Source organism: Lutra lutra, chromosome 13 (genome assembly GCF_902655055.1).
Source record: "Lutra lutra chromosome 13, mLutLut1.2, whole genome shotgun sequence".
NCBI lineage: Eukaryota > Metazoa > Chordata > Mammalia > Carnivora > Mustelidae > Lutra > Lutra lutra.
The window spans coordinates 90,235,513-90,260,656 of record NC_062290.1 but is presented as its reverse complement, the minus strand read 5'-3'; the positions used below and the strand labels follow the sequence as shown (position 1 = coordinate 90,260,656).

At 47.2% G+C, this 25,144-nt stretch overlaps 1 protein-coding gene across 3 annotated transcripts in view; it reads right to left on the bottom strand.

Moving 5' to 3' along the window:
• Positions 1-24,908, bottom strand: part of FUBP3 (far upstream element binding protein 3) — a 50,071-nt gene extending 25,163 nt beyond the window's left edge. For 2 of the 3 annotated variants that reach the window (XM_047699344.1, XM_047699347.1), the window contains exons 1-3: positions 24,729-24,907; positions 11,657-11,762; positions 1,496-1,529 (exon numbers count right to left, since the gene is read on the bottom strand). In XM_047699344.1, the coding sequence (XP_047555300.1) occupies positions 1,496-1,529; positions 11,657-11,762; positions 24,729-24,812 (224 nt within the window). In that variant the 5' untranslated portion in view covers positions 24,813-24,907. Of the gene's footprint in view, positions 1-1,495; positions 1,530-11,656; positions 11,763-24,728 lie in introns of all 3 variants that reach the window. The other variant, XM_047699346.1, reaches the window with a different exon arrangement.
• Between the last annotated feature and the right edge of the window lie 236 nt (positions 24,909-25,144).

Here is a 25,144-nt window from a genome sequence, read left to right as displayed (position 1 = left end):
AGGAGAAAGGCAGAAGACGCGACAGCACTTGCCACCGTCTCAGTTTGAGGAGAGCGGACAGTCCTCTCCCCGAGGAGCTTAACTCCCCCGGCTTATACATGTGCAGAGATCCTCTCTACAGTCTTGAGATGTTTGAGTTCGCCCCCAAATCAGACAATGCCAAATTCCTAAGTCAGCAGCACTGTGGACACAAACACCGAGCCTCAAGGGCCCAACCCGTCTGGAGAGGCCGCGGGGTCCCCATGAGGGCTGTTTCCCTGCCATGGTGGACGGTCGCGGTGCCCCTGTGCGTGTGGCCATGAGACCGCAGCCCATGCGTGTAGCCCTATCTGTTCTCCGCAAGTGTCACTGGGGGATTTACTGGGAGTGGTTCAACACTATCACAATACAAACTGTCACAGAACTCAGCAATTCCTCAGCCCTCAGGGAACGGGAGAAGCAGACTCTCCTGGAGGCAGAAATGTATGAAGAGGAGCTGCTCTGGGCCCTGAGACAAAGCTCCATTCTGACTGTGAGGCTGAAACTTGTTGACTGCACGAAGTACGACATTCTTGGGAAAGTAAAATCTTAATTATGGCTTTATAGGAAAATTATGTTTGATACTAACAGCAACATCATTTAAATTATTCTAATTCACTAAAAAAGCAAACCAGTAACAATAAAACCCAGGTTAAATCTTTTGGTTAACCGAGGCCTGATGATTTCTAGAAACTCCCAAACACTTGTGTAGAACACAAGAGGATATAACTGTATTGTTACTGGTGAAGATTAAGGATACAATGTTACAGTAATGGAGACACAACACAGAATGTCATCCACTAGGGGAGAGAAACTGAGGCAGGTTCCTGCACATTTTATTCCATTTGAAGGGTAACATTTTGACCACAAACATCCTATCTTACAGACTGGTCTTCTTAAAGCCCAGAGCTCTCCGTAGCTCTCTAAATCCTCAACATTTAAGGGAAGGCTATGAGGGTAAACTGAGGCAGGGAAGCCACTGGGCCCTTCTCCAAGGTTCTCTGGAAAGTCCTCCTCAAGGGCATGGGGTGGGGCCTGGGTTTCTGGCTGCCCAGGACCACGACTCCTTGAGAATCACAAGCTTTATCTTGTGGAAAAGCCCAAAGACGAACACTTCTTGGGACACCTCTGCTCACATGGAGGCATTAAGGATTCGTAAAACTGTGGAAACCATCAACTCAGGATGGAAAATTCCTCTCTTTAGATTAGATATATGTGGGACAGAAAAGAGCTCCCACACTCGAGAGGTCTGTTAAATTTACATACAATAATGGGTGATTTTTAATAGCTCCCATTCGTTTCTGCTTCGTGCTTACGCTGTTTTGGAAAGGACTACAAAAAACTTGAGTCTTAAAGAAATCTAGCCCCTGGTTTTTCCCATTCTCAACCTCTGACTTTCTAAGACTCTAGTACAGATGGTTGATCGATAAACAATTAGAAATGATCAATAAATAATAAAACATAACCCACTGCTTACCTTTGATGTACCAAGGCCCCTAACTGGTTACCTACTGTGGCAAAGAGAAAGAGAAAAGAAAAATCAAAGCATTAGCACGGATAAACTGACTCCATCCTTACACGAGTTCTTACCGTTTCAGGGAGGGAGGGGACGAAAGGCAGAAAGAAAGCAAACAGTAATTTAGGCTCAGTGGCTGCAATGAATGCGTGACATGATATGAAACAGGAGGGGACGTCTTGATCAACACAGTCTCTAACCCAGTGTCCAGCTGAACGCAGGATAAGAAATTGATCTGTGTGTCCGCATGCTGAGAGGCCTGGGAGAAAATCCCGCCTGCCTAAATCCCTCTCCCTTTCCCCCTCCCTCCTGCTCGGGATCCAGATCAATGTAAAGATACTGAGGGTTCCCTCTTGCTCTTTCTCAAGCAAATGAGAAGGTTTAACCTCCTAGCCTGGGAGCATCATTAAAGGACTGCTCCGTGGCAGCTGTGGTCACTAAGAACACGCACATATGTTCCTGCTGGCCACGGGGCACCCCCCCCCCCCCCATTCTCCCTGTCCTCCCAAGAACATAAACACCCCAAGGAAGAGGATCTGGCATCTTCCCTCCTTGGGCCTCTTCACTGACCCACCACAGCAGTCTGCATGCAGTGGACGCTAAGAACGAGTGTGCCTTTCAAGCCCATTTCACAGAGACAACGGTGCCAAACAGCCTCTTATTATGAAAACCGACTCTGTAATCACATTCCCACAAAACCACTTTAGCTACGCTTTTTGTCCCAGTTTCTCCTCTTTCGGCTACTGATGAGCGTCTCCCTAACCAACCAGCAGCGAAAAGGATTCTGTGCTGTTTCTCTTTTGGAAAACGCAGCCCAGGAAACAAAGGCGGTGGACGAGGAAAAAGGATCAATCCTCAACATATTCTGAGGGACTGAACGGACCTTGCGAGGCGCTAACCAGAGCATTCAGAACCTTGTCTCTAGGGAAAGTCTGGAGGAGGACAGACAGGAGGAGATCAGTGGGGAAGGGTCAAGCACACCAGCTTCCGGACAAAGAGTGGAATGGTCTGACGTCTGAAATCTGTGACTCCCAACTGCTCTTCTTTCTGCCTGAACTTAACCCCGTCCTTCTGGCTGGACGGGAACTAGTCCTCAGACGACAAAGGAAAAGAAACCAGATCATGGTTTTTTAAAAGAAGAAAAAGCATACAGAGACACCGCTAGCAGAAAGCAAATGAGGCTCCGGAGTCAGTACCATATTTCTTCTGGATCAACAGCGAGACGATGGTTTGCAGCCAAAATACTGACATTACATACTATTAATCTGCTTATCTCAGGGATGAGAGAATTTGTTTTTTGTTGGATCTTCAGATTCTGTTCTTGCATTTCCAGTTGGAATGTGACAAAAGCTCTCTCACTTGGGACAGGTGGTGCTCAGGATTCCCGTCCCACGTGAAGACTGTTCAATGACAACCCTGGGCAAGGAGTCCTCGTCACACCCTTGGCCCCTGCATGGTGCATGAGAGGCCTGTCCACCATCCAAGGCAGTGGGTATGAAAAAAACAGGCTGGAGAAGGATGTCCCCAAGAGTGCCCTTGAGTTTGGTCAACTGTCCCTACCCGAGGGTCCAGGTCCGTCTCCCTGCTCACTGTCAGGACGCCTCCCAGGGATCAAGAATACACAGAAGACAGAGAGACTGAAGACTGAAATGCCTTGACATGCCGAGAACACAGAGGCGCCTGGTCCCCAAACAGGCCAACACGGCCGGACCTTGGCTCCTGGCCCGCTGTGATGTTTGGTAAGAGATGTCAAAAGGCTGATGATCTTCAGCTGTTTTGGTCAGAAACGCCACAGAAATAGGGTAAAGGGCAACACTACCGTAAAGAACTTGGTGAGATTCAGAAGAACATTAAAAAGGCTCTTGGTCAACGCCATTTGAGAAATTTTGTGCTTGTCACACAAAAAAGGGCAATTCCTTTTTGTGGGTAAGGTACGCGTCACAGGTGCCCACTGCCTCGCTGCTAAGGGGAGGGCTGGCAAGGAGGAAAAGCAGAGCACACACACCAGCGGCCCCCACACCCCATCCCTTGGACTGCTGCGAACCACCACACAGGAGGACGAAATCAAATTCCAACCGAGACTCAGCTCGGAGTTGGTGGGCTCTGAGGAACGACACACCTCCTCCTCCTCCTGTGCAAATGCCGCAGCCACAGGCTGAAACGTGTGATTTAATGAAGTTGCGGTCCCTGCAGAAACGGCTCCATCTGTTGCCGCCCAGCGAAAACGAGCAGTTAGATCAGGGGCGCTGGGCACTCACGAGGCGGACGGATAATGTCCACTCCACGAACACGAGCCTCCCCTCTGTCTTCAAAGTGAAAAGGGGTCCGAGGAGGGAGGCGTATGGGGACCTATCAAGTTCAATTCCATAGTAACTACAGTCATTTTACTGTAAAAAAAGGCAAAATGCTGCCCACAATCAGTCCCATTTCCCGTGACTGGTGCACACTGGCCTACAGTGCCTCATCTCCCCTCAGAAGTTCAACCCAGCTCCATTCCGGCCCGCGCGCGCGTGTGATTCTCGTTTACCTGGCACACCACATAATGGGAAGCTGACTGGGCTAGAGGAAAATGGGCTTCCCATAGAAAGGATTCATGCTACAATATGAGACATTTTTTCTGAAGAGTAATACTCTGCCAATTTCAATAATGATCGTCCAAAAAACAAAAAAGGCACTGGATACATTTTCCCCCACTAGCTAGGAGAAAAAGGTCTTCCTCTTTCTTCCCCTGAAGAAATGCTATAAAGTATCACTGAGGAACATACCCAACTTTGTAGTATGCATCAATTTTAATAGTTAACCCCATCCCCCCAACCCCAACAAAATCCCGAGGAACGAGAGCACCCGTCCTCCTGGCAGGCGCGCGGACAGCAGGCGCGGGCAGGGCGCACAGAGCAGCAGACCGCACGCAGGTGAGTGGGTCGGGCAGGAGGGAAAACATCAGCACTTTTTATATAACTGACCAGACAAGCAAATAAACCAGAGCTTCCTCTGCAGATTTCGGGAACAATCCTGCCCGCGTCCCCGGCTCCCCGGCTCCTGACTCTGACTAATGCCTTTCCGGGCCCTGGTTACGGTCGGGCATACCTACGGTCCGCAGCAGGGCCTTCTGCCGCTTCCAAGAGCGCCTTCATAAAGCTTTCCTCCCAAGGACAGTACAAAGGCTTCCTGTGTTCTCAGGCAGCCACTCTCCAGCCAGGGCCACAAAACACTGACCTGCTGAGTTCAGCTGAAAGTCCTTAGGCCAGTAATCCATCACTAATTTCTGCAAATTACTGTTGTTTAAAAAAGTGAGAGTGGACTCAAGCTCTTCTCAGTAACGGCGCCCTCACTCGCAGGCTCACGGGCTTTGGCGGGTGGTGCGCTAGGTGTCTCGTCTGCAGAGCCCAGCCAGGCCCACAAGAGCCCCAGGAGGCACCAGGCCCGCTCTACCAACCAGGAGGGCGGAGGGCCCAGGATGTTCCTGGGCCTCCGTGAAGGCACGCCGGTCACATCTGTCTGGTCTGGGCCCTGGGCCAGTCTGGGGGTCACACAGTGTGCAAGGCCATCTTGGCCCTCGAGAAGCAGAGTCCAGTAGGGCCAGGAGGAAGCTCGGAGGAACAGGGACCCGATCCAGTCTCCCAAGGCTGTGGGGGTGTTAGGAACCCCACCAGCACCCACCCTGGGCCGAATGCCTACCCACAGACTGACCCAAGGAGCACTGCAGTGACACTAAGAGGAAAACCAGGCCTATGATACGTGTTTGTGGCACTGGGCCTTATTTGCCTTTAGGCCAGAGGTCATAAATATCAACTTGGGGGATCATGACCAGCTTTATTAAACACCAAAATAGAAAACAGAGGGCACCATATGCAGTAAGGGTATCTATTCCCTTAAACTTTCATTTCAGCTACACGTGCTCTAGTGTGTGTGTATGATTTCTGATGGAAATACTGTTGAGTGGCGTGAGTGGCGTTTCACAAGTTTGAAAATAACTTGTTATAATTCTTAGGATAACCTCATAAGGTTGGTATTAATTCCATTTTACAGGTGAGGAAACAGAGGCTCAGAGAGGTTAAGCAACCTGTCCAAAGTCACACAGTTAACAAATGGCAGAGCTGGAATTCAAATCCTACCCTACCACTTTGGAGCCCACATTTTCTTTCTTTCTTTTTTTTTTTTTTTAAGATTTGTTTATTTTGAGAGAGAGAGAGAGAGTGTATATGAGTTCACGTGTGCATACTACTGGGAGGAGGAAAGGGAGAGAGAATCGCCAGCAAACTCCACACTGAGCATGGAGCCCAACGTAGGGGCTTGATCTCATGACCCTGAGATCACAACCTGAGCCAAAACCAAGAGTCAGATGTTTAACTGACTTGAGCCTCCCAGGCGCCCTGGAGCCCACGTTTCTAAGCGCGCACTATCATGGCACAAGAGACAGAGACTTTGGTTCAAGTCTTCCCTCTGCCACTTCTCAGACATCAGCCCTTGGTCAAACCACTTCTCCAGACATTGGTTTCCTTATCCACACGAAAAGGAATTCAGGCTTCTGGGTTCCTTCCAGCTGTCTTTTTAAAAAATTCTACACAGGGTCTTCCCCCACCCAGCTCCATCTCTACGTCCCGGCAATCACCTAATCCATTCCCCATTCCGAAGATGTTACATAAATGGGATCACACAGTATGTAACCTTTTGGGATTGGCTTTTCTCGCTCAGCTGAATTACCTGCAGATTCATCCAGATTGTTGCATGTATGAATGGTTTATTCCTTTTGTTGCTGAGTAGTGTTCTACCGTACGGATGTGCCATTCTGTTAGCCGCTCACCTGCTGAAGGACAGGAAACTGGGCTGTTTCCAGTTTGGAGCTATTACGAATAAAGCCGCTGCAAAGATCTGTGGACAGGTGTCTGTTCCTTGAGAATAAACAGGTCTAACTGTGCGCTAAATGATGAGCACATGCTTAATTTTCTAAGTTTTCTAAAGAGGCTGTACCATCAGATGTGTTTTTAAAAGCTCCTTGGGTGGGTCTCACACCCAGCCAGGGTAGAGAGCCACTTAGGCTCCCACATTTCCTAAAAGGGTTTTGAGAAACTCTAAATCCCCTTTTAATGTGACATCTAAAAGTCATCCCTAGGTTAACAGGTACAAAGAACACAACAGGTATGGTGTAGAAGCCTCAGCTGTTTCTCAGTTGTAACAATGATGTGACAGATTTATTAGGTCATCCATTTCTGTGGATAATCTCTCTCTACTCCGTGTGATATCTAGTTGGCTAAGCCAACTGTCAAACCCATCAGAGATCATACTTTGCTAGGGGGAAAAAAATCTCACTTTCTTTCTCCAACTCACACATACATGTTAATAAGCCCCTATATGACTACCACTCACTTCTAAATCCTAAAATGGATGGATGGATGGACGGGGAGGAAGGGACCACCTGAGTCTCTGCGATGAGTTGCTACCAGAATAAAAATCAAAATCAGATCCTGTCCCTTTCAATACTTCTTCCCAAGACTCTCATACTTTGTTGTCTGGGGATGCCAGAATTCTGGACTCATAGCCTCTTGACGCATCTGAGGATGGGGATGTGCCCCCGTAAACCCAGAGGAAAGGTGGCAGGGGACCCAGAGAGGAGAAGGGCACAGCATCTCCACCACAGACCCTATTCTCAGAGAGATCCATTTTAAGAGGCAGCCACAAATGGAAGAGCTGGGACAGGACTCTTGGAAACGCTTCCCCCCACCTCAGGGGTCTTCAGTGCACCTGCTTGAAGACTACTGCTCGACAACACTCCTGATCCCAACCCCCATCCCTGCCCCATCCCGTCCTGTCTCCCCGCGCCTCAGGGACTAAGGTTTAGTCTTGGGTCCTCATCCCTGCGGCCCGTTACTCTCCTCCTTCAGGGACGGCACCAGCGCGTGGTGGATTCAGTTTCGCTCTTTTCAAAGCAAAGACTCTGGGCCCTGCGGGCTCCTGCCAGAGGCGGTACAGACCCCAGGCAGTGGTCCACACACCCCCGCCGCCCAGCAGCAAGAACCCTGGCCCTCCCCACCACCTAGCACCGGCACCTCTCATCCCGCCTTCCCTCTTGCAAAGCGTGGATCTTTAAAAAAAAAAAAAAAATCTCCCCTCCTCATTCCTGTTTCCTCCTTCTCTTTGTCCTGGGCCACATGTGCTGAAACAAACCTCGGCCAGGGCCACAGCAATCTTCCTATAAGTGGTTCCCAGGAAAGCATTCAAGAACTCTGCCTCCAGTCACCAAGAACGCCACCTAGACAACGTTCAGAAAGGGTGGTACCACCTGAACGGTGGTACGTAAACCTCAAAGGCACTGAGGGCCTGTGGGCCAGCTCATGGCCATGTGCCGGGCTCCGGCGCTTCCAGATTCCTCCGCTGCTTTCCAGCTCTGACAGCAGAGCTGAGTCGGTGGGACAGAGCACATATGACCTCGAAGTCTAAAAAAATTTACTGTCTGGTCCTTTAAGAAAAGTTATACTAATCCCTGATTCAGATTAAAATCGGTACTTCTAAACCTCTTAGCTAATACCAGTCTCTTTGATTTGGATCTTATGTTTCACGAAATTTCCTAGATGTTATTTGTAGGACATGGAGAGAAAGAACAGAAGCATCAAGCATGTATTCACCTACTATGTAAGGGAGGGAGGGAAAGAGCCCGTCTCCAGGATCGCAGCCTGTAGAATCCAGGAGAAGCCCACGATACACCCTGGTACCTGCAGGATGCCCAGGCTCTCGAGGTTCTGAGCAGAATGTGATGTCTACACTTTGCTCAGGTGAAAAGGGGGAAGCGGGGAGAGGGGGAGGGAGGAAGAACAGGGGGCAAGAGAAGAGACTAGGCGGCATCTGGCAAGGCACTGAAGAAAGTCGAGAGATGAGGATGGGGCCGGGTTCTCGGGAGGACGTCCTGTCAATTCTGGGACCTAAGGACGGAGCAGGGCTCAGCCACGTAAAGAGCTGGGAGGGGGGATGGGTTTTGGGAAGAGCAAAGAGAAGAAACAGCTGAGCAGGCTGCTGCCGAGTGCCGAACGAGGGGGAGGGGGTAGAGCCAGAGAAGGAGGGCAGGTTAGGAAGGGCCAGACCCCCCCCACCCCCATTACTGGAAGCTGCCACAGGTCTCAGAACAGAGGAATGGAACTGGTCAGACTGGCTTCAGCGAGAGGCCTCAGCTGCAGCAGGAAGAAAGCACCAGATGGAAGGGCTGCAGGAAGATTCCTGAACTGCCGGGCTGCACCTCCAAGACTACCATGATGTGTGGGTGCCAAGACCGAAGACGCTCATACTTAGGATGACCTGACCCGAAGCAGATGGCAGTGGAACGACTGCTCGGCCCAGGTCAGGGCACCGAGGCAGGCGAGGAAAGCCCAGCTCTGACCCCTTCTTGCTGGGCTCCGAGCCGGCTCACGAGCCAGCAGTGTGGTAGTTCCAAATGCCCAGGACACAACTAACCCGGTCCCTTCCTGCAACAAGAACAAATCTTTTCCCTTACTCTACCTGCTTCTGTCCTCCAACTCATGTACTTGTTTGCAAATCTCAATGTCCTGCAGAAACCCTGAGGCTTCCAAGGGTTCTCTCTGGTTGACTTAGGAGTTGAAGCACTTTTAAACAGGCCCAAGTAATACCTCCAAAAACTTCTAGGGGAGTGACCTTCAACGCTTGAGAGGTTAAAGAATCCAGCTTTCCAGGAAAGTTAGAAAGTTCATGTTGCTAAAGAAGTGATCTGTTGAACTTCTGTCAAAAAATCAAAACAAAACAAAACTAAAAAACCCCCAAGCCAAACTAAACCAAACCAATGGAAAACGGCAAAGCTCTGGAAAACTATTGCTCCAAAAAAAAAAAAAAAAAAAAAGCAGGAATTCCTGTTTGTTTTTCATCTCTGCTTTTCTAAACTCTGATGAACAGCACGGCTGTGACCCCTAGGAAGCTGTCGGGTAACCATGAACATCACTGTCCTTGATGGGATCTGTTTATTCACTATTTATTTATCCAAGAGAAGGGGAATGGCCCAGTGACCTTATTATCCCTGTCAGAAGACAACCGCGGCCTGCCCTGAAAATGCTCCAAGCGTCCAGAATTCTCTCTGACCTCCAATGGCACATCCCCGATGCCACAGGTGGAGACCAACTTGGAGGAAAACAATTGATGTAACTCTGTTGTTGGAAAGCCGCACAACTGGGGAGGATTAACTACTGTCCTGCCCCGTGTAAAAAGCCTGAGGGAAGTTTCTCGTTCTTCACATAGTCTGCTGTGTAAGATGGAGAGCTGGGCCTGGACGGGAAGGATCTTTCTCAGTTCTTCCCCACTCTAACTGGGCTTCATATTTAGAAGGAAGAAAAAGAGAAACCGTGTTCCTTTTCTGATTGTAAGGGCTCAGTCCCCCAAAGGCAGATACGGAAAAAATTATGGTTCTCAAAACAGAGCTGAAAATACACCACAGAATAATGAACTAGAGTTCCAAATGAGATTCTAGAATTTCCTGTGACTCCCTAGCTACATCTGCCTGCTCCCGAGGTCTCTTTCTCCATAAACTCAGAGCCTTTTATGAATGTCTTTCAAATGGGTGTGCAGCGGATTAATGGGAGGAGGTCAGCCCAGTGCCCGTGGTTTCGTTTGCAGATATCTAGGTGCTCTTATGCAAAGGGCATAGTGATCGCCTGTGCTGTGCACACACGGGTTTTACACTTCCCGCCACGCAGCGGGTACAAGCAAGGCGGGGGGCTGTGAAAGGTATTGATCGTGATTTCTGGAAACAGAGGGCCAGAGGGACTGTCCATTACCGGGGCATGTGCTCAGAGCCAGACAACTTAGTTTTATTTTTATATCGATGTCCCATAAGAGGAACCAAAGCATGACTGCCCTGAGAAGGTAAAAAGGTCACTCTGCATTACAGTTCTTCATGTCGGCAAAAACGCAGATGGTACAATCGGTTACATTTCTTCTAAGAAATCACTAACACCAGTCGAATACAAAAAGATCACAGGGCAACATTCTGGAATAGTACTTTAAATGGTCCCCTTAGCTCCAGTGGCCCTGGGTTAGATTTTGTGTGTGTGAGCCCATAAACAGTCCCTTTAAAAAGACAAGAACTTTTATACCCAGAAAAGCGCAGCCCCCTAAGACCTTCACCCTGTGACCCCATATGATTATTCCAAAAATGTTAGCACATTTAAAAACAATGGCAATCTCCCCTTTAGGATTCCCCAAGAAATGTGAGAAACCAGTCATTTCACATTACATTTTTTTCCCATGTACATCAAAACACGCACTTTTTCCGAAAAAGAAAATTACATGGTATCTCCTGTTGTACATCTTGATTTTTTTTCACTTTAATAGTACGTCGTGGAAATATGTGCACACACATGTGGTTGGGCACATGTGCAGAAGGACAGAAGACACAGACCCCCCCGCTGCACGCATATTCACGTACAAACCAGTACATTTCAGATTCCCTTTCATAGCCATACTTTGTAGGACACAAAATGTGATCAAGGAAGTTGTTCTCTGTACACACACATCTGACAGATAGTCTTTGCCAAGGTGTTGGTGACAGGCCTTTCTAAGTGGGCTGAAGAGAGTAACAGACAGAAACCAGCGAAGTAACACACGAATGAAGGAAAGACCAGCTCTTGGGGGGAGAGCCTGTGGGGAGAGCCTGTGGGGCACTGTAAATGGCAGTGGTGACAAACTCAGCAGACAGACTGTAAAGAGGTCACCACCCCCTTGGCCCTTTCTTTAAATCAGGATGTAGCCACAGTTTCCTCAGGGCCACGCACCAAATCTTAGCTTTTCTTTGGAGTAAAGTGGGAACTTCAATTTCCACTTGAGTATTTGAAGAGCGGAGGGCTAAATCAAACAGAATTCTTGAATCAAATCACTTCTGAGCTGATGCACAAGGACCAAGCGAGTCTTTTACCTTAGAACCTGGCTGAAAAACGTTCCCGTATCATCAAGGCAAGTAAGAACTCAAATGCGAGAATTGCGGAGAAAAATCATCCCTAATATGTCCCCTCCACCATTCCTCTTCAGAGAGACGCTGGAGGGAGCTGTTAAGGAAATGGGTGACACCAACTCCAACTTAACTGGCAGGTTTGCTACCATCTGAAAGGCAGACATTTTACTGCGACTTACCTCCATCATCCAAGGGCCGTTTCTGTACTCCGTATCCATACACTGAGGGGTCCACTAGAGGTGTGGAATTATTCAAGTGAGGAACTGAATCAATTTTAGCAGCAATCTACAGAGAGAATCAGATTTAAATGCTCAGTAACGAATCCTGGCTCCATGTGAGGGAGGAAGAGGAGAGTCCTCTTAAAAGGCCTGTTATCCCATTTCTCCCCCTGACCTAGATTAATGTAAGGCATTGCCACCAAGGGGACAAACACTTTCCACCGCTAACTGAATTTTCTTTTGGCCTTAACAATGTCTTTAGGAATAAAGTACTTCCAAACGTTTGTCTTCTACAAATTAGTCTTAAGCGGTCACTTAAAATACAGGTATCCTGCATTCTACGAAGAAAAAAAAAAGGAGGCCAACAATATTAAGAACTTTGTTCAGAAGCTTTTATCACAGGGTTCCCTTAAGAAACAAACTCCCCGGGCGCCTGGGTGGCTCAGTGGGTTAAGCCGCTGCCTTCGGCTCAGGTCATGATCTCAGGGTCCTGGGATCGAGGCCCGCATCGGGCTCTCTGCTCAGCAGGGAGCCTGCTTCCCTCTCTCTCTCTCTCTGCCTGCCTCTCTGTCTACTTGTGATCTCTCTCTGTCAAATAAATAAATAAAATCTTAAAAAAAAAAAAAAAAAAGAAACAAGCTCCCCGATACTATTTAAAAGGCTGTGTTTGCTCAAACATGACAACTTGTTAGGAAAACATTCATCCTATAACTTCAATGCCTATAAAGTGATGATGTCATCTATGGAGAGCTAAAATAGTAAGCTGCTCCTCATTGGAAGTGTCCAAATAGTGGGGAGATGACTGTCCACACCATTTCAGAAGGATTCCTGCACTGGAGAAAGGGAGACAAGCTCTGAGAGCTATTTCAATTTTTAGTATTTATCAGTTAAAAAAAAAAAAAAGATTGCATAGCTATTAAAGCATTTTCCCCCAGAAACAAATGCTATGGGGGAATTACTTATCTACTTTGTTCTCATTGGAAAATTAAATGTGATCTTCATGGTAAATCAACTCTTTCATTTAATCAAAAGAATTATTTACAGCCACTGCTCTTGATGTTAGTCCCTAAGTTAAGCGTTATAAGTAGGTGGGGAATAAGGGGCAGACAGAAGGGCTGTCCCATGAGAGGGAGTGTTCAGTGGTAGTTTTTCCGAGCTTGTCCAAATATGCCCAGAAATCTGAGACCTTCTGGAACCAACATAAATGACCTTAAACATGTAATATCTTAAACAAGACATAAATGTCTTATACAAGACAATCATGACACTGAAACCCCAAGGTAGGGCTTAAATGTCAGGGATCCGGGGTCAGGTCTCTCTGGTTTCGTAGTTCTGTGGTGTTGGACAAGCCCCTCTCCCCTCTGCATGAGATCCTCTGGGAGTCCCACCACCAGCTGCAGAGTTTGGGGAAAGCTAACAACATACTCTCAACACAGAGGAACTTTACATCCTAGAAAGCACTTCACAAAGAGCGCGGCTGTTAAAACAAGACAACTCATCCAACCAATGTCGAGGGTCTACTGTGTGCCGGGCTCTGTTCCAAGCACTGGGGTTCCTGTGGTGAACAAGAATACCTAGGCCAGTGGGCACCTGGGCGGCTCAGCTGGTTAAGCGTCTGACTGTTGATTTCAGCTCAGGTCATGATATCAGGGTTAGATCGAGCCCCTCATCAGGCTCTGCACTGGGCATAGAGTCTGCTTAGGCTTCTACCCCGCCCCCCTCAACTCTTTCTCCTTCCCTTAAAAAAAAAAAAAAAGGAATAACCAGGCCCCTACTCCAAGTTAGCAGTCAGTGGTACTAGAGTAACAGGTACAGAAGCTAACCGATAACTGATCATTTCAGCGGGTTATAAGCATTATGCTAATAAGAGAAGACGATGACATAGAGCGCTTTGGAGAGCAGATCAGGGAAGGCCACTGTGAGCACATGAGGTCGTGTGATCTAAGATCTAACGGCTGAGGAGGAGCTGACGATCCAACAGTCTGAGGGAGCACTCCAGGAAGAGGGAACATTCCAGGCAGAGGGAACAGCCTGTATAAGAGGTCTGAGGCAGGAGCCAGCCTCGTAGGGATGAGTCCAGAAGACAGAAGTCAACGTCACAAGAGTGGGGGAACTAGATGTGTTCCAAGACACAGGCAAGGGCCAGTTCCCTAGGGCTCTAGGTCATGGTAAGGGCTTGGGTTTTATAGGAAGGGTGACAGGAAGCAACTGCGATGCGTACTAGGGGAAGAAACATGTTGGTTTATGTTTTTAAAAGGTCCCCTTGATGGGGCGCCTGGGTGGCTCAGTGGGTTGGGCCGCTGCCTTCGGCTCAGGTCATGATCCCAGGTCCTGGGTTCGAGCCCCACGTCGGGCTTTCTGCTCAGCAGGGAGCCTGCTTCCTCCTCTCTCTCTGCCTGCCTCTCTGCCTACTTGTGATTTCTCTCTGTCAAATAAATAAATAATAAAAATCTTTAAAAAAAAAAATAAAATAAAATAAAAGGTCCCCTTGACAAGGAAAAGACATTCTAAGGGGACAGGAGTAGGAAGACCATTTAGGAGACATTCTAGGTCAGGGCTCAGCAAACTATGGCAGCTGAACCACTTGCTTTTGTATAGAAAATTTTATAGGAATCCAGCCACGCACATTTTTTGGTGGAGGAACTGCACCGAGATCATATGGTACACAGTGCCCACACAGGTCATTTACTATAAAGTCTGTGGGTCCCTGTCTAGGCTAGCGATGATGGTACCTGGATAGGTGCTTGTTTAAAAATATTATTAGTAGTAAATAATTAAAATATCAAGACTGCTGATAGAAACCTAACTCCTATATCCAAGAGGCCATTTTCTCTAAAACAAAATACTGTACAAGTCTTGCCTAACAGCATTCTACCACTGACTTGTAATCTTGCTTTCCGTATTTGTTTTGGATAAGTTTATGGGGGTTGGCTACTTACTTAAGATGCAAAAGTTACCTTGATGGGCCCAGCTGGTAAAGCAGGTAGATTAAAAGGAGAGAACACTGCCTCGGCTTGTGCCCCACGGAGACTCTTTCATTTGCTACAATAAACTTAGTTGTAAATGACTGATGGGGGGTTTTTCAGGATTGTTGGCTGGTTTGCTTTTAAAGATGACCCAAAATGTTCCCAGCAGATAGTGAAGATGACCCCAAAGCACAAAGAAAGGGGTACAAGGGCACATGATTATTGGTGGAGTCCCCCAAGAGCGGGTATGCCAAACCACACGAGACACAGAACCCCAAAACCTCAACTCGACACACATCAGGCATGCTCCCTGCTCCTTTCTGATACTTCTTTGCTTCTAGATCTTTTTCCTTCTTTCCAAAGCAGCTAGAATGTTATTCCTGAGTCTCTGGCCTTCCTTCTAACTTACACAGTATGTTTTGCATGTTGCTGGAATGTCATTTTTTCCCAAAGCTGACATGCTAAAAATGTTACAATAGTTTCCTGTTCCTGAATTTGATTAAAGGCTGAGGCTTTCAGATTTGTTCTTAAGTCATGTTTACTTCAGTTATCTATAATTTGGGAAATTTCCACTAAGAGAAAAGCAGCACACACTACTGGTTAAGAGGTGTAGCTCTGAAGTCAACCAACGGCATTTGAACCCTGGCTCAACAAATGTTAAACAGGAGTTTAACAATAATATACAATTGTATAATTTACACTGTACACATAATATTCTGTAAAGAAACAATGTATTCTTTCATCCATACAAATGCAACCTTATTTTAGTTTAGCTCCACTCTGTGGAGCCTGATGCAGGGCTTGAACTCAGAACCATGGGATCGAGACCTGAGCTGAGATCAAGAGTCAGATACTTAACCAACTGAGCCACCCAGGCACCCCCAACCTTAAGAAATGATTTTAAATGTCCACCAAAATGAGCTAAAATTTAGTGTTTACTGTGTGCTGGGCATTCTGCGAAGAGCAGAAAAATAAATATATATTTATTTTTTATATATTTATATATATTATTTATATATTTATCATATATATTATTTATATATTTATATATATTTTTATAAATATATATTGATTTTTTAGAAAGTTAAAACTTTTAAAAATGATTTTTATTTATTTGCAAAAAAGAGAGAGAACATGCTCTCGCACAAGTAGGGGGAGGGGCAGAGGGAGGGAGAAGCAGGTTCCTAGCTGAGCAGGGAGGCAGATGCGGGACTCCATCTCAAGACCCCAGGATCATGACCAGAGCTGAAGGCAGATGCTTAACCAACTAAGCCCGAGTGAGGCATCCCGGGAAGCGCATTTGAAATATTCTCTTATTTATTCCTCACAATGACTTTCTAGGAGGTTGATACTATTTCAAGACAAGGAAGAATGAGGCTTAGAGCAGCTGAGTGCCCCGCACACTGTCACACACCTCGTAAGTGGCAAGAGGCCTACTGAAGCCCAGCCTGCCCAGCTCTAGCCTACGCTATTACCCACAGCGCTAGGCACCTCCCCTCTCCCACCTAACACTCTATTAAACATTTTTCATTTCCCAAGGACTTAAAACCTAATGTTTTCCAGGGCACCGAGCTCAAGCAATTCCCCATACCGTAACTGATTGCTCCGAAGGGCAGCTGCTTCAGGGAAGTGAGGTACGTTCTCAGCTAATAATGGTGTAGGCCAGAAAACAAGTCATTGAAGCCAGGACACTCCAACCAAACCAAGGCCACTCCCTTCTTCGCCCCGAACGGACTCTGCTACTGATTTTTTAACCACTCGGTTCCCTTTCCCCCCTTCTTGGGGGGAGGCCAGGAGGAAAATCTGTTATCTCACTACCTGTGCTATTTTAGGTGCCATAATAGATGAACTACAAATCAACATCACACGTATTTGACCTCGACTTTGAATAATTAGTGGAAACAAGGAGGAGGGGAGCACTGAACCAGGAGTCAGTCAAGGGTCCTGTTTTTCCAGCCAGCTCTTCCAGTGTTATGACCTTAGGCGAGACTTTCAGTGGCCTCGTTCCTTGGGGTACTCACCTGTAAAATGCAGGGACAGACTAAATCAGTGTTTTCCAAAGAGAAGTATGCAGGCATTTTGGGGAGGTACATGGATCAATGTTTTTAAACTTTGAGAGCGTGTGTGTGTTTTATGGCTATATGTATACGGTTTTTTATACACACACATACACACACACATAAATGTTTCTTACTGTTACCTTCTATGCAAGGCAAAGTTTTCACTTACAATAGTGATTTAGTTTCCCTTTAAAAATATTAAGTAAACAAACACTGAGGGTTCAATGATATGGCAGAAATCGTAAAGGTCCTAAACACATCATTAAATTTAGGAAACATAGTGATTAATTATTCCCAGTGCACATTTTTACAACTAAAATTCTCTGACAAGTTTCTTAATTGAAGCAGTTGGCCTTGTAAATCCGAAGAGGAAGCTCTGCGTATCTCCACAGCTTTACATTTATTTAAACATTACACTCCACAGAAATAGGCAAAGCCATCTGAATGCCAAGTCACCCACGTCCCACGTCCACACAATTAAATATAGCTGCTGTTGATCCTCACGGATTCAGCAAACAGAACGCTCACACGACCTCCTAGGGAACATGAACCCAACTTGCTTCCAGGGAACCTCTGCTCCACGGTCACTTGAGTGACCCTGCCCAGGCCCTGGAGAATACAAGGGCTTGACGGAAGGTGTCTGCTACCCACGGCAGAAGACACAGTATGTTACCTGCGCAGTTAAGCCCAGGCGCTGAGATCACGTCCCAGATGGCAGGTTCTAGGATCATGGTGCATGGGAACAAGTCCCAGTTCTGCTTCCTACTGCCTAAGAGGTCCTAAGAGGTCACACTGCAGACAGTCGTGTGTCAGACTTATTGCACACTTGCTAAGTGCCTGATGGTGTCCTCAGTTCACCTCCACAGCAACCTTATAAAGTAGCTACTCTTCTCGTTATTGGGGGACCGGGAGCCCCACCGCCTGGAATGATATCCACGGGGATAATGAGACAACAACGTAAAACACCCAGAACAATGCTGGGCACATGCTAAGAAATAAGAAATGTTTGCTATTTTAATCTTTTATTGAATAATAACAGGAAAATACACAGATCCTAAGTTTACAGCTCACTAAATGTCCCAAACTAAAATACCTGTATCAACCAGCACTGAGATCAGGACACAGAACATTACTGGGGCCCCGAAGTTGGCCTCGCGCCCTTCCACCATCACCTCCTAAGGGGAACCTCCTAACTTCTAATATTAGCTATTAAAAAAAATTATTACAACCACCAATGACCTCCATTTTCCAGATGAAGAAACTAAGGCTTAAAGAAGTTAAAAGAACTTGCCCAGTCGCTAAGCTAGTAAGTGCCAGAACTTGAACTCACATGGGCTGAATCCAGAGTCTTTTTTTTAAGATTTGAGAAAGAGAGCGAGCGCACGTGCACAACCAGGGGGAAGGGGCAGAGGGAGAGAGAGAAGCAGGCTCCCTGTTGAGCAGGGAGCCCGATGTGGGGCTCGATCCCAGGACTCTTGAGATCATGACCTGAGCCGAAGGCAGAGGCTTAACTGAGCCTCCCCAGGTGCCCGAATCCAAAGTCTTAATAAGCACCTCACTGTACAGTGACCCCGCCTTATCCACGGCAGATATATCCCAAGACTCTGGATACCTGAAATGGCAGATAATACCAACCCGTCTGCGTATTATATTTTTTCCTATATGTACATGCCAATGATAAAGTTTAACCTGTAAGTTAGATTAACGATAACTAAAAATAAAATAGAACAATTATAACAATATACTATAAAAAACTGTCATGTGAATGTGGCATCTCTATCAAGATATTCTGCACTCACTCTTCTTGTGATGATGTGAGATGAGTGCCAGAGGGGCTGTGAAGGGGTGTTAGGCTACCTTCTGGCAACATGTCAGGAGCAGGATCAACTGCTTCTGGACTTCGACTGCCCACTGGCAACCGAAAACCTGGAAAGCGAGGCCGCAGACAAGGGGGACTACTGTACTACCCTCTGGGGGCTTTGTGACCATCAAATGAGAGAACATATATGGAAGTCCTCGCCTGGCATCTAGCGCAACAGGGGCTGGATGAATGGCAGCTACTGTTGTCATCAGAAATGGGGCCCCAGCTGATCTTGCCCTATATACTGGCATTGACCAGAACAAGGAATTCTATATGCCAATCAAATAAGGCACAGCTCTCCGGAGAAGCTTTTTCAGACAGCTTCATGCCACCAACATTTGGGAAGAATTAAATATTCCCTTCTTTATGTTTGCAAAGCACTTTATAAACTATCTCTAAACCATGTAGCTCACTGAGAAAGTTACCGGTTAAATTGTCTCCCCGCTATTGGGAGCTCTCTGCACGGTAGACCTGTCTCAATCCTCAGTACCGCTGGGGCAAAGGTTTTGAAACCCGGAACTCCAGGGCTTAGCTTTACAGAATTCACAAACCTCCTGAAATTACATACAAAACTATTTAAATGTTCTTGAGGGAGGTTGAAAGTTTTCAAGAGTTTTAAAAAGGTCCATGTTTCCAAAGTCAAAGCACAACTTCTCTAATGCATAGCAAAGTTCTCGACCCACAGAAGGTACTTTTTAAGGGTTTGCTAAATTTACAGTGGATCTGGAGAAGCCCACCTGAAGGCAAAATGCTACGATGACCGGCAGAGGCTTGAAGCGGAACGCTGCTCCAGCGGGACCTCCAGAGGCCCTGAAGAGGACATGTCCATTCAGTTTGTACCCTACATCCAAGCTAATGCCACCAGCACCCCCTGGATGCTTTGTTCAGATTCTGATTCCTCAGAGACGGAAAGTGACCCAGCTACCCCTGCGAAGGAACCGAATCCTCAGAGCGCAGAAAACAGTGATCCAAGAACAGCTGTGTATACTAACTGCTCGTGTGTCTCGAGAAAATGGCTTTATTTCCCTTCGGCTCATCATTTTCAAATATAAAATGAGAATCAGAACCCTTGTTCTATTGCACCTGTCTGTTGTGAGGACTAATCCCACGGTAGGATGAAACCAGCCACAAATCTGTTGGTCTTATCTTTGCGCTGGCCCAGCATCCAGGCAAGAGGCTCCGAGGTCAGCAGATCTTCCAGTAATGGCAGGCAATCCGAATCACATCACTACTTCTATTAACACGCTCAGTTTCGCAAGTGATCTGCTATTAGCTGGTTTGAGGATAAAAGTACAGTTTCTGCCCCTGAAAGAAATATTCGCTGCTCTTTCCCAAGTGTCTCTATAACAAAACTCTAAATGCAAAACATTTTCAAGAGACATGACTTTTAACAGAGTAAAAGGATTGCACAGAAAAGATGGGGGGGGCGGTTCGAACAGATGCTCAACATAACATAATGGAAAGCAAAATGCTGTGGCCATTTTTTTTTTTCCTCCAGATCCAGCTAGATAACAGCTCAGAATGTTCAAGGGCTTGAAGGAACTATTAAGATGATCTAGCTCAACGTTTCCTGAAATTTGATCTGTAGAATGTGACTTGGTTTTATGAAAAGACAGTATGAAATTACATAACTTTAGGATATTTACAACACCCATCCCAAACTCCTATAGGACTTGATACAAGCATATTAAAGGTTCTGAGAAGTCCTGCATTAAAGAAGCTAATTCACCTTTACTTGACCCTGAATTCCCCAAACGTATCTGTCCATTACACCTTTCCCATGAAAGATGCACGAACGGCCTGTAGATCAAGTGTTGGGAATGGCTGACCCAGCCCAAGGTCAGATAGCTACTTTCAGGAGACTCAGGTCTTCTAAATCTCCCTAAACCGTTCTTTCCATTAGAAATTTCAAATAAAACCCAGATATGGCAGACTCGCAATTCGGAAAAGGACAATGGGGGGAGAAAGCTGTTGATGATTAGGCATCCCAATGGCATCCCAGAGAGTCAAAGGGGCAGCTGCTACTCAGCTCCTGGGGAGTACCGCCATTCCAGATTGTGCCAGCAGTGTGGCCAGATCTTTTCTTGAGAAGCTAGAGAGCTCAATTTTTATGCGAAATCATTCTAAGTATTGGCACTGTGTGGGTCAAGACAAAGCATGCCTGCCGGCCCACTGTGAACCTTCTCCAGCCCATGCGCCACTGGTTTGAGAACTCTGGTCTAGGCAAATTTGGATCTACATAATAAATGGGACTTCAGAAGAAACCAGAGTCTGACGCTACATTTGGGCTATCAGATTTTAAAAAGAAAGGTAAAGAAATTTCCGATGAAAAGGAGAAAAACTGCAGAAACAAGACGTGGAACGTATTGTGCGTTTCCTATGCACTTTTCAAAACCGGATAGGCAGTTCAGCACTTCCATGAAAGCTGTGACCCAAATGGGGTCAGTCACGTCACGAAAACCCTGTAACAAGGACTTGCTCTTTATAGGGAACTCTACTGGGTCCTATCAAAGCAAAGATACAGGAACAGCCCACAGATTTCCTGCAAATGTTGGTTTTCTTCAAGTGTTTGAGAAAGCAAAAATGAATGCACATTCAGGAGTTAGTCCCTCATGAATCGATGACCTGAGCTACTTGAGCTGGGTGTGTAGGAGATAATCTCGGTGGCATACAGCTGCAATCAATGGAGCGCTCAGCACATATGCCATGAGTCAGAAGCATCATGTATTAGGGAAGCAAAGGCAGTCTCTTTCAGGGAGTGACCAAGAACCAATGAACAAAGGCTTTTTCTTTTAAAGGTGGATGCACATTCTCGTAAAGGTAATTTTGTGCGTGTACAAAGCACACACGCCAAATCATCTACCGCTTAGGCTCAAAGCTTGAGACGGCAGCGATGGCAGGCATCTGCGGAGAACCAAGGACATTCTGAGACCCCACGCCAAGAACATTTCCCAAAATAAAGTGCCGGTGACAAATGGGTTCTAGGCCTACAGAACTGTCAACAGATTACTTCCCATAGATTCTACAGGGGCTTGGTCACAATCATTTGGGTGCTGAACCACCATGATGCCCAACTCCAACTGGCACCCGTCCCACTGTAAATACATTGTATTTATGTGAAGAATACCCCAGACTTGTGCAACACAGAAGCACTGACTGGGTCTAGATCAAAATAGGGCTTAAAGTCCTGAAAAGCATTAGCAGTTAGGCAAAGCAACTTCTTTCCATTTAGGTGATGACTGGCAGACAGCTGGCCTGAGGTGGGGAAGGCTGCCGGGCATCTCCAAGACACTGGTGTTACACTGTCCTCTTGGCACACGAATGTGTGCACTGCATGCCGGGGGCTACTCAACCACCAGCAGCGGGCTCCCTGGGAACACGTTTGCTTTTAGAGAAAACAAACCAAACAGAACAGAGTTGTACCTACTTCTCCATAATCTCCATGAGGTCCTCCAGGAACCAGAGTCGGTCAGGGTAGAAGTGCACTGTGGCCACAAAACAGGACGGCCTAGCGTGTTCTGGCTTTGAGTCCACATCCCACCCCTCAGAGGACCCCGACCTCTCTAAAGGATGAGTTTAAAAAACATATGTTTGCTGATCTGCCAATGACGTGGAGAACGGGACGTGTTTTTTTTTAATTCCCAGCACTCTTAACTCTTTATCAATGGGACTGAATCAAACCACACTTCTACACTTGAACAGTTCCCTATGGAATGGCTGCATCATCCGTTTGTGCCAACCACTATTAACTCACTGAACTTCACGCTGCTGCAGAAAATTTTACATTTTATGTGACATCTTCGTAGACTCTCTTTTGATCTAGAAATACCACGCTCAGAGGAAACGGAGAGTAACAGCTGGTTCCCTGTGTTGGAAAGAGTCCAAAGGATATGCAGGAGGCTTCACGATGCCAGGCAGGAAGCTAGTGGATTAGGTACTGGGCTCCACATACCAGACTTAATAGAAACTGCAGGTTCAAATCCCAGCAGGGTGGATTTGGACTTGGTTACGATCTTCTACATAAACTGAGCACAAGACAGCTTACTGCTCCCTAACAAACTTGTGAGGACTTTCTAGACTATTGTGGGTGTTTATGAGGGCACATAAAGGTCGGGTCGGGGGGGAAAGCTTTGCAATCATTAAAATACAGAAATACCTTATCTTTTATTTCCAGTTACTAGAGAGGGAAAAAAAAAAGGTACATTTCTGCAACACGCTACATATACATTGAAGTAGGACCATCATCACCCAGATGCCCCAATAATGTGAGACCCAATGAGGTGAGCTTTACTATAAAGCATACAACAGTTCCAATTTCTAACATTCCATTCTTGCCCAATTCAAATCTATACATAAACCTAAAATTACCCACAAACCTGTTTTTTCTTTAGTTTTTAAAGGTCATCAAATCCTTGGAGATAGTATCGACCACGAGCTGTTAATATTCAGAAGTAATACACTCACAGCACTGTCTCCATTGGGCTTAATACTGCTCCAGTCAATGGTGAATTTCAGAGCTGGGAACATTTCCAATGAAGTTTTCTTGGCTAGTAGTAAACACCACTGCTTCAACAATCCACACTGGGTCAGCCACTTAACAGAGGGTCTCCCTCCCTCTTGAGCAGGTTGTCCAAGAATATGAGTTCAACCACTGGCTCAAGAGAAGCAGAAAGTCTTCTCAATGGTTCAAAATTCATGTTACGTTCAACTACAGGCCTTCTGCAAACTGAGGATCTGAGCTCTTTAGGGCAGTGACTATAATTCTTCCTGGATAGAGAAGGCCAACAGGTGATTGTCACATATCAGCACAAAGCGAAAGCCATTACATATTAGTAGCCAGTGAGAAACAAGGTTCAGGACCCTGTTCTGTAGAGGAAAGCAGTGAAACACGCCGGCAAGCAGAGTGGTGCAAGGGGAGCTGGATGGCATGTTCATCCATTACAGCCACTGGTGGGCTCTGAAGTCTAAGTAAGATGGATACTCACTACTGTACTGGTTGACGCCTAGGCAGTAAGTAACAAGTCAAGTCATCGGAAACAATTTTAGGTGGAACCACAGGTTTGGAAAGTTCTGGGATCCAATATAATGTCTATAGGAGCATCAGTATTAAAATGAAAAGTCAGTATCTGGGAAACAGGTAGGGTTCCCTCCCCTGGAATACTGGAAAGAGATGTAAAGACCATATCTTCAAGCGACCAAGTGGAGACCTTCTTCTAATACAATGAGTCCTGTGGCTTTCTGTTAGGAATCAAGCAGTAATTAGTTACAGCCCAACTTTTAAGGTGTCAGTTAGTACGCCTACAATTAAATAGGAAGAGATGATAAGTATAAGACACTCAGAAGCAAAGGTTTAAGTGTCAGAGGTAACTTGTAAGTTTTACAGGGGATAGAACGACATGTTTCTGCTCTAAGCACCATGCCAGAAGCCAGAGTATTTCTGGCAGGTCCCATATTCACTCTCCAGGGAGGTATGCAACCTCTTTAAACCCAACTTATTTAAACTCTGCCAAAATGCACGACACTGTCTGATGGTAAGGCTTCACTGTTGGGATGAGTCCGTATCACATTCTCCCCGAGAGAGGAAATTATTGCCCATAAGGGACTTCTACGTCTTGTGGACCACCCACACTTACTGAACATCTTCCTCTCTTCCCTCTCCAAGAGTAACTTCAAAAGTAAGATACCCTCGAATTCCTGCCACTCCACCCTCCGAATACAGGAAGTCCAAAAAACTATGTTTTCCAAGTTTTAAGAAGCTACATGGCCTGAGACGGCCGCTTTCTGTCTACACCCCGGTCCTCACGATGAACTCCCCAGCCCCCACCCCTCGCGAACCTCAGAAGCCCACGCTGGGCGCCCTGCATGTCCAGCCGGGCGTGGGGGCGCGGTGGGGCCAAGCGACCCAGGCAAACCCTTTCCCAGCGGCTGCACTTAGAAGAGTCGCCCGACAGGCTGGGCCTGGGCCTCGCGGTGGTGCCTTATCCCTCGGCTCCTCCGGCTGTAGAAGCCCCAAGAAAAGGCCGAGCCCGGGAGAGGCGTCAGCCCAGGCTGCCTCTCGCCCCCAAGCCCGACCCCCTCCTCCCCATCGGGCCCGGCCCGGCCCCGCCTCGGGCTCCCGTGCTCCCGCCAGCCGGCCGCGCCCTCACCTGCCGGACCCGGTGCAGGGCGTCCACGAAGCCCTCGGCTTTCATGCCCACCGGAGCGCTCTGCCCCTGCACCAGCTCCGCCATTACCGCCCCCGCCGCCGCCGCCGCCGTCGCCGCCGCCGCTCGGCTCCCCCGTCCGGCCTCCAGCTCCGCTTGGGGACCCGTAGCCGGAAAGGGAAAGTCGCCCCACTTCCGGCGGAAGGGAAGCCGGGACGCTCAACGCGAGAGGAGCCGTATCTGTGGGGCGGGGTCAGGGCACGTGATCACGGTCTGGCCGGAAGTGGGGGCGGGGCCGCGGACGCGTGGGCGTGTCCAACGCAGGAGGTTGCACTCCGGCCTCCTGCACAGGTATCTATCTGTTCCCAGACCAGATCTGGGCCAGGCCCGTGGATGATGTGACAGATCGTAAGGCTCGG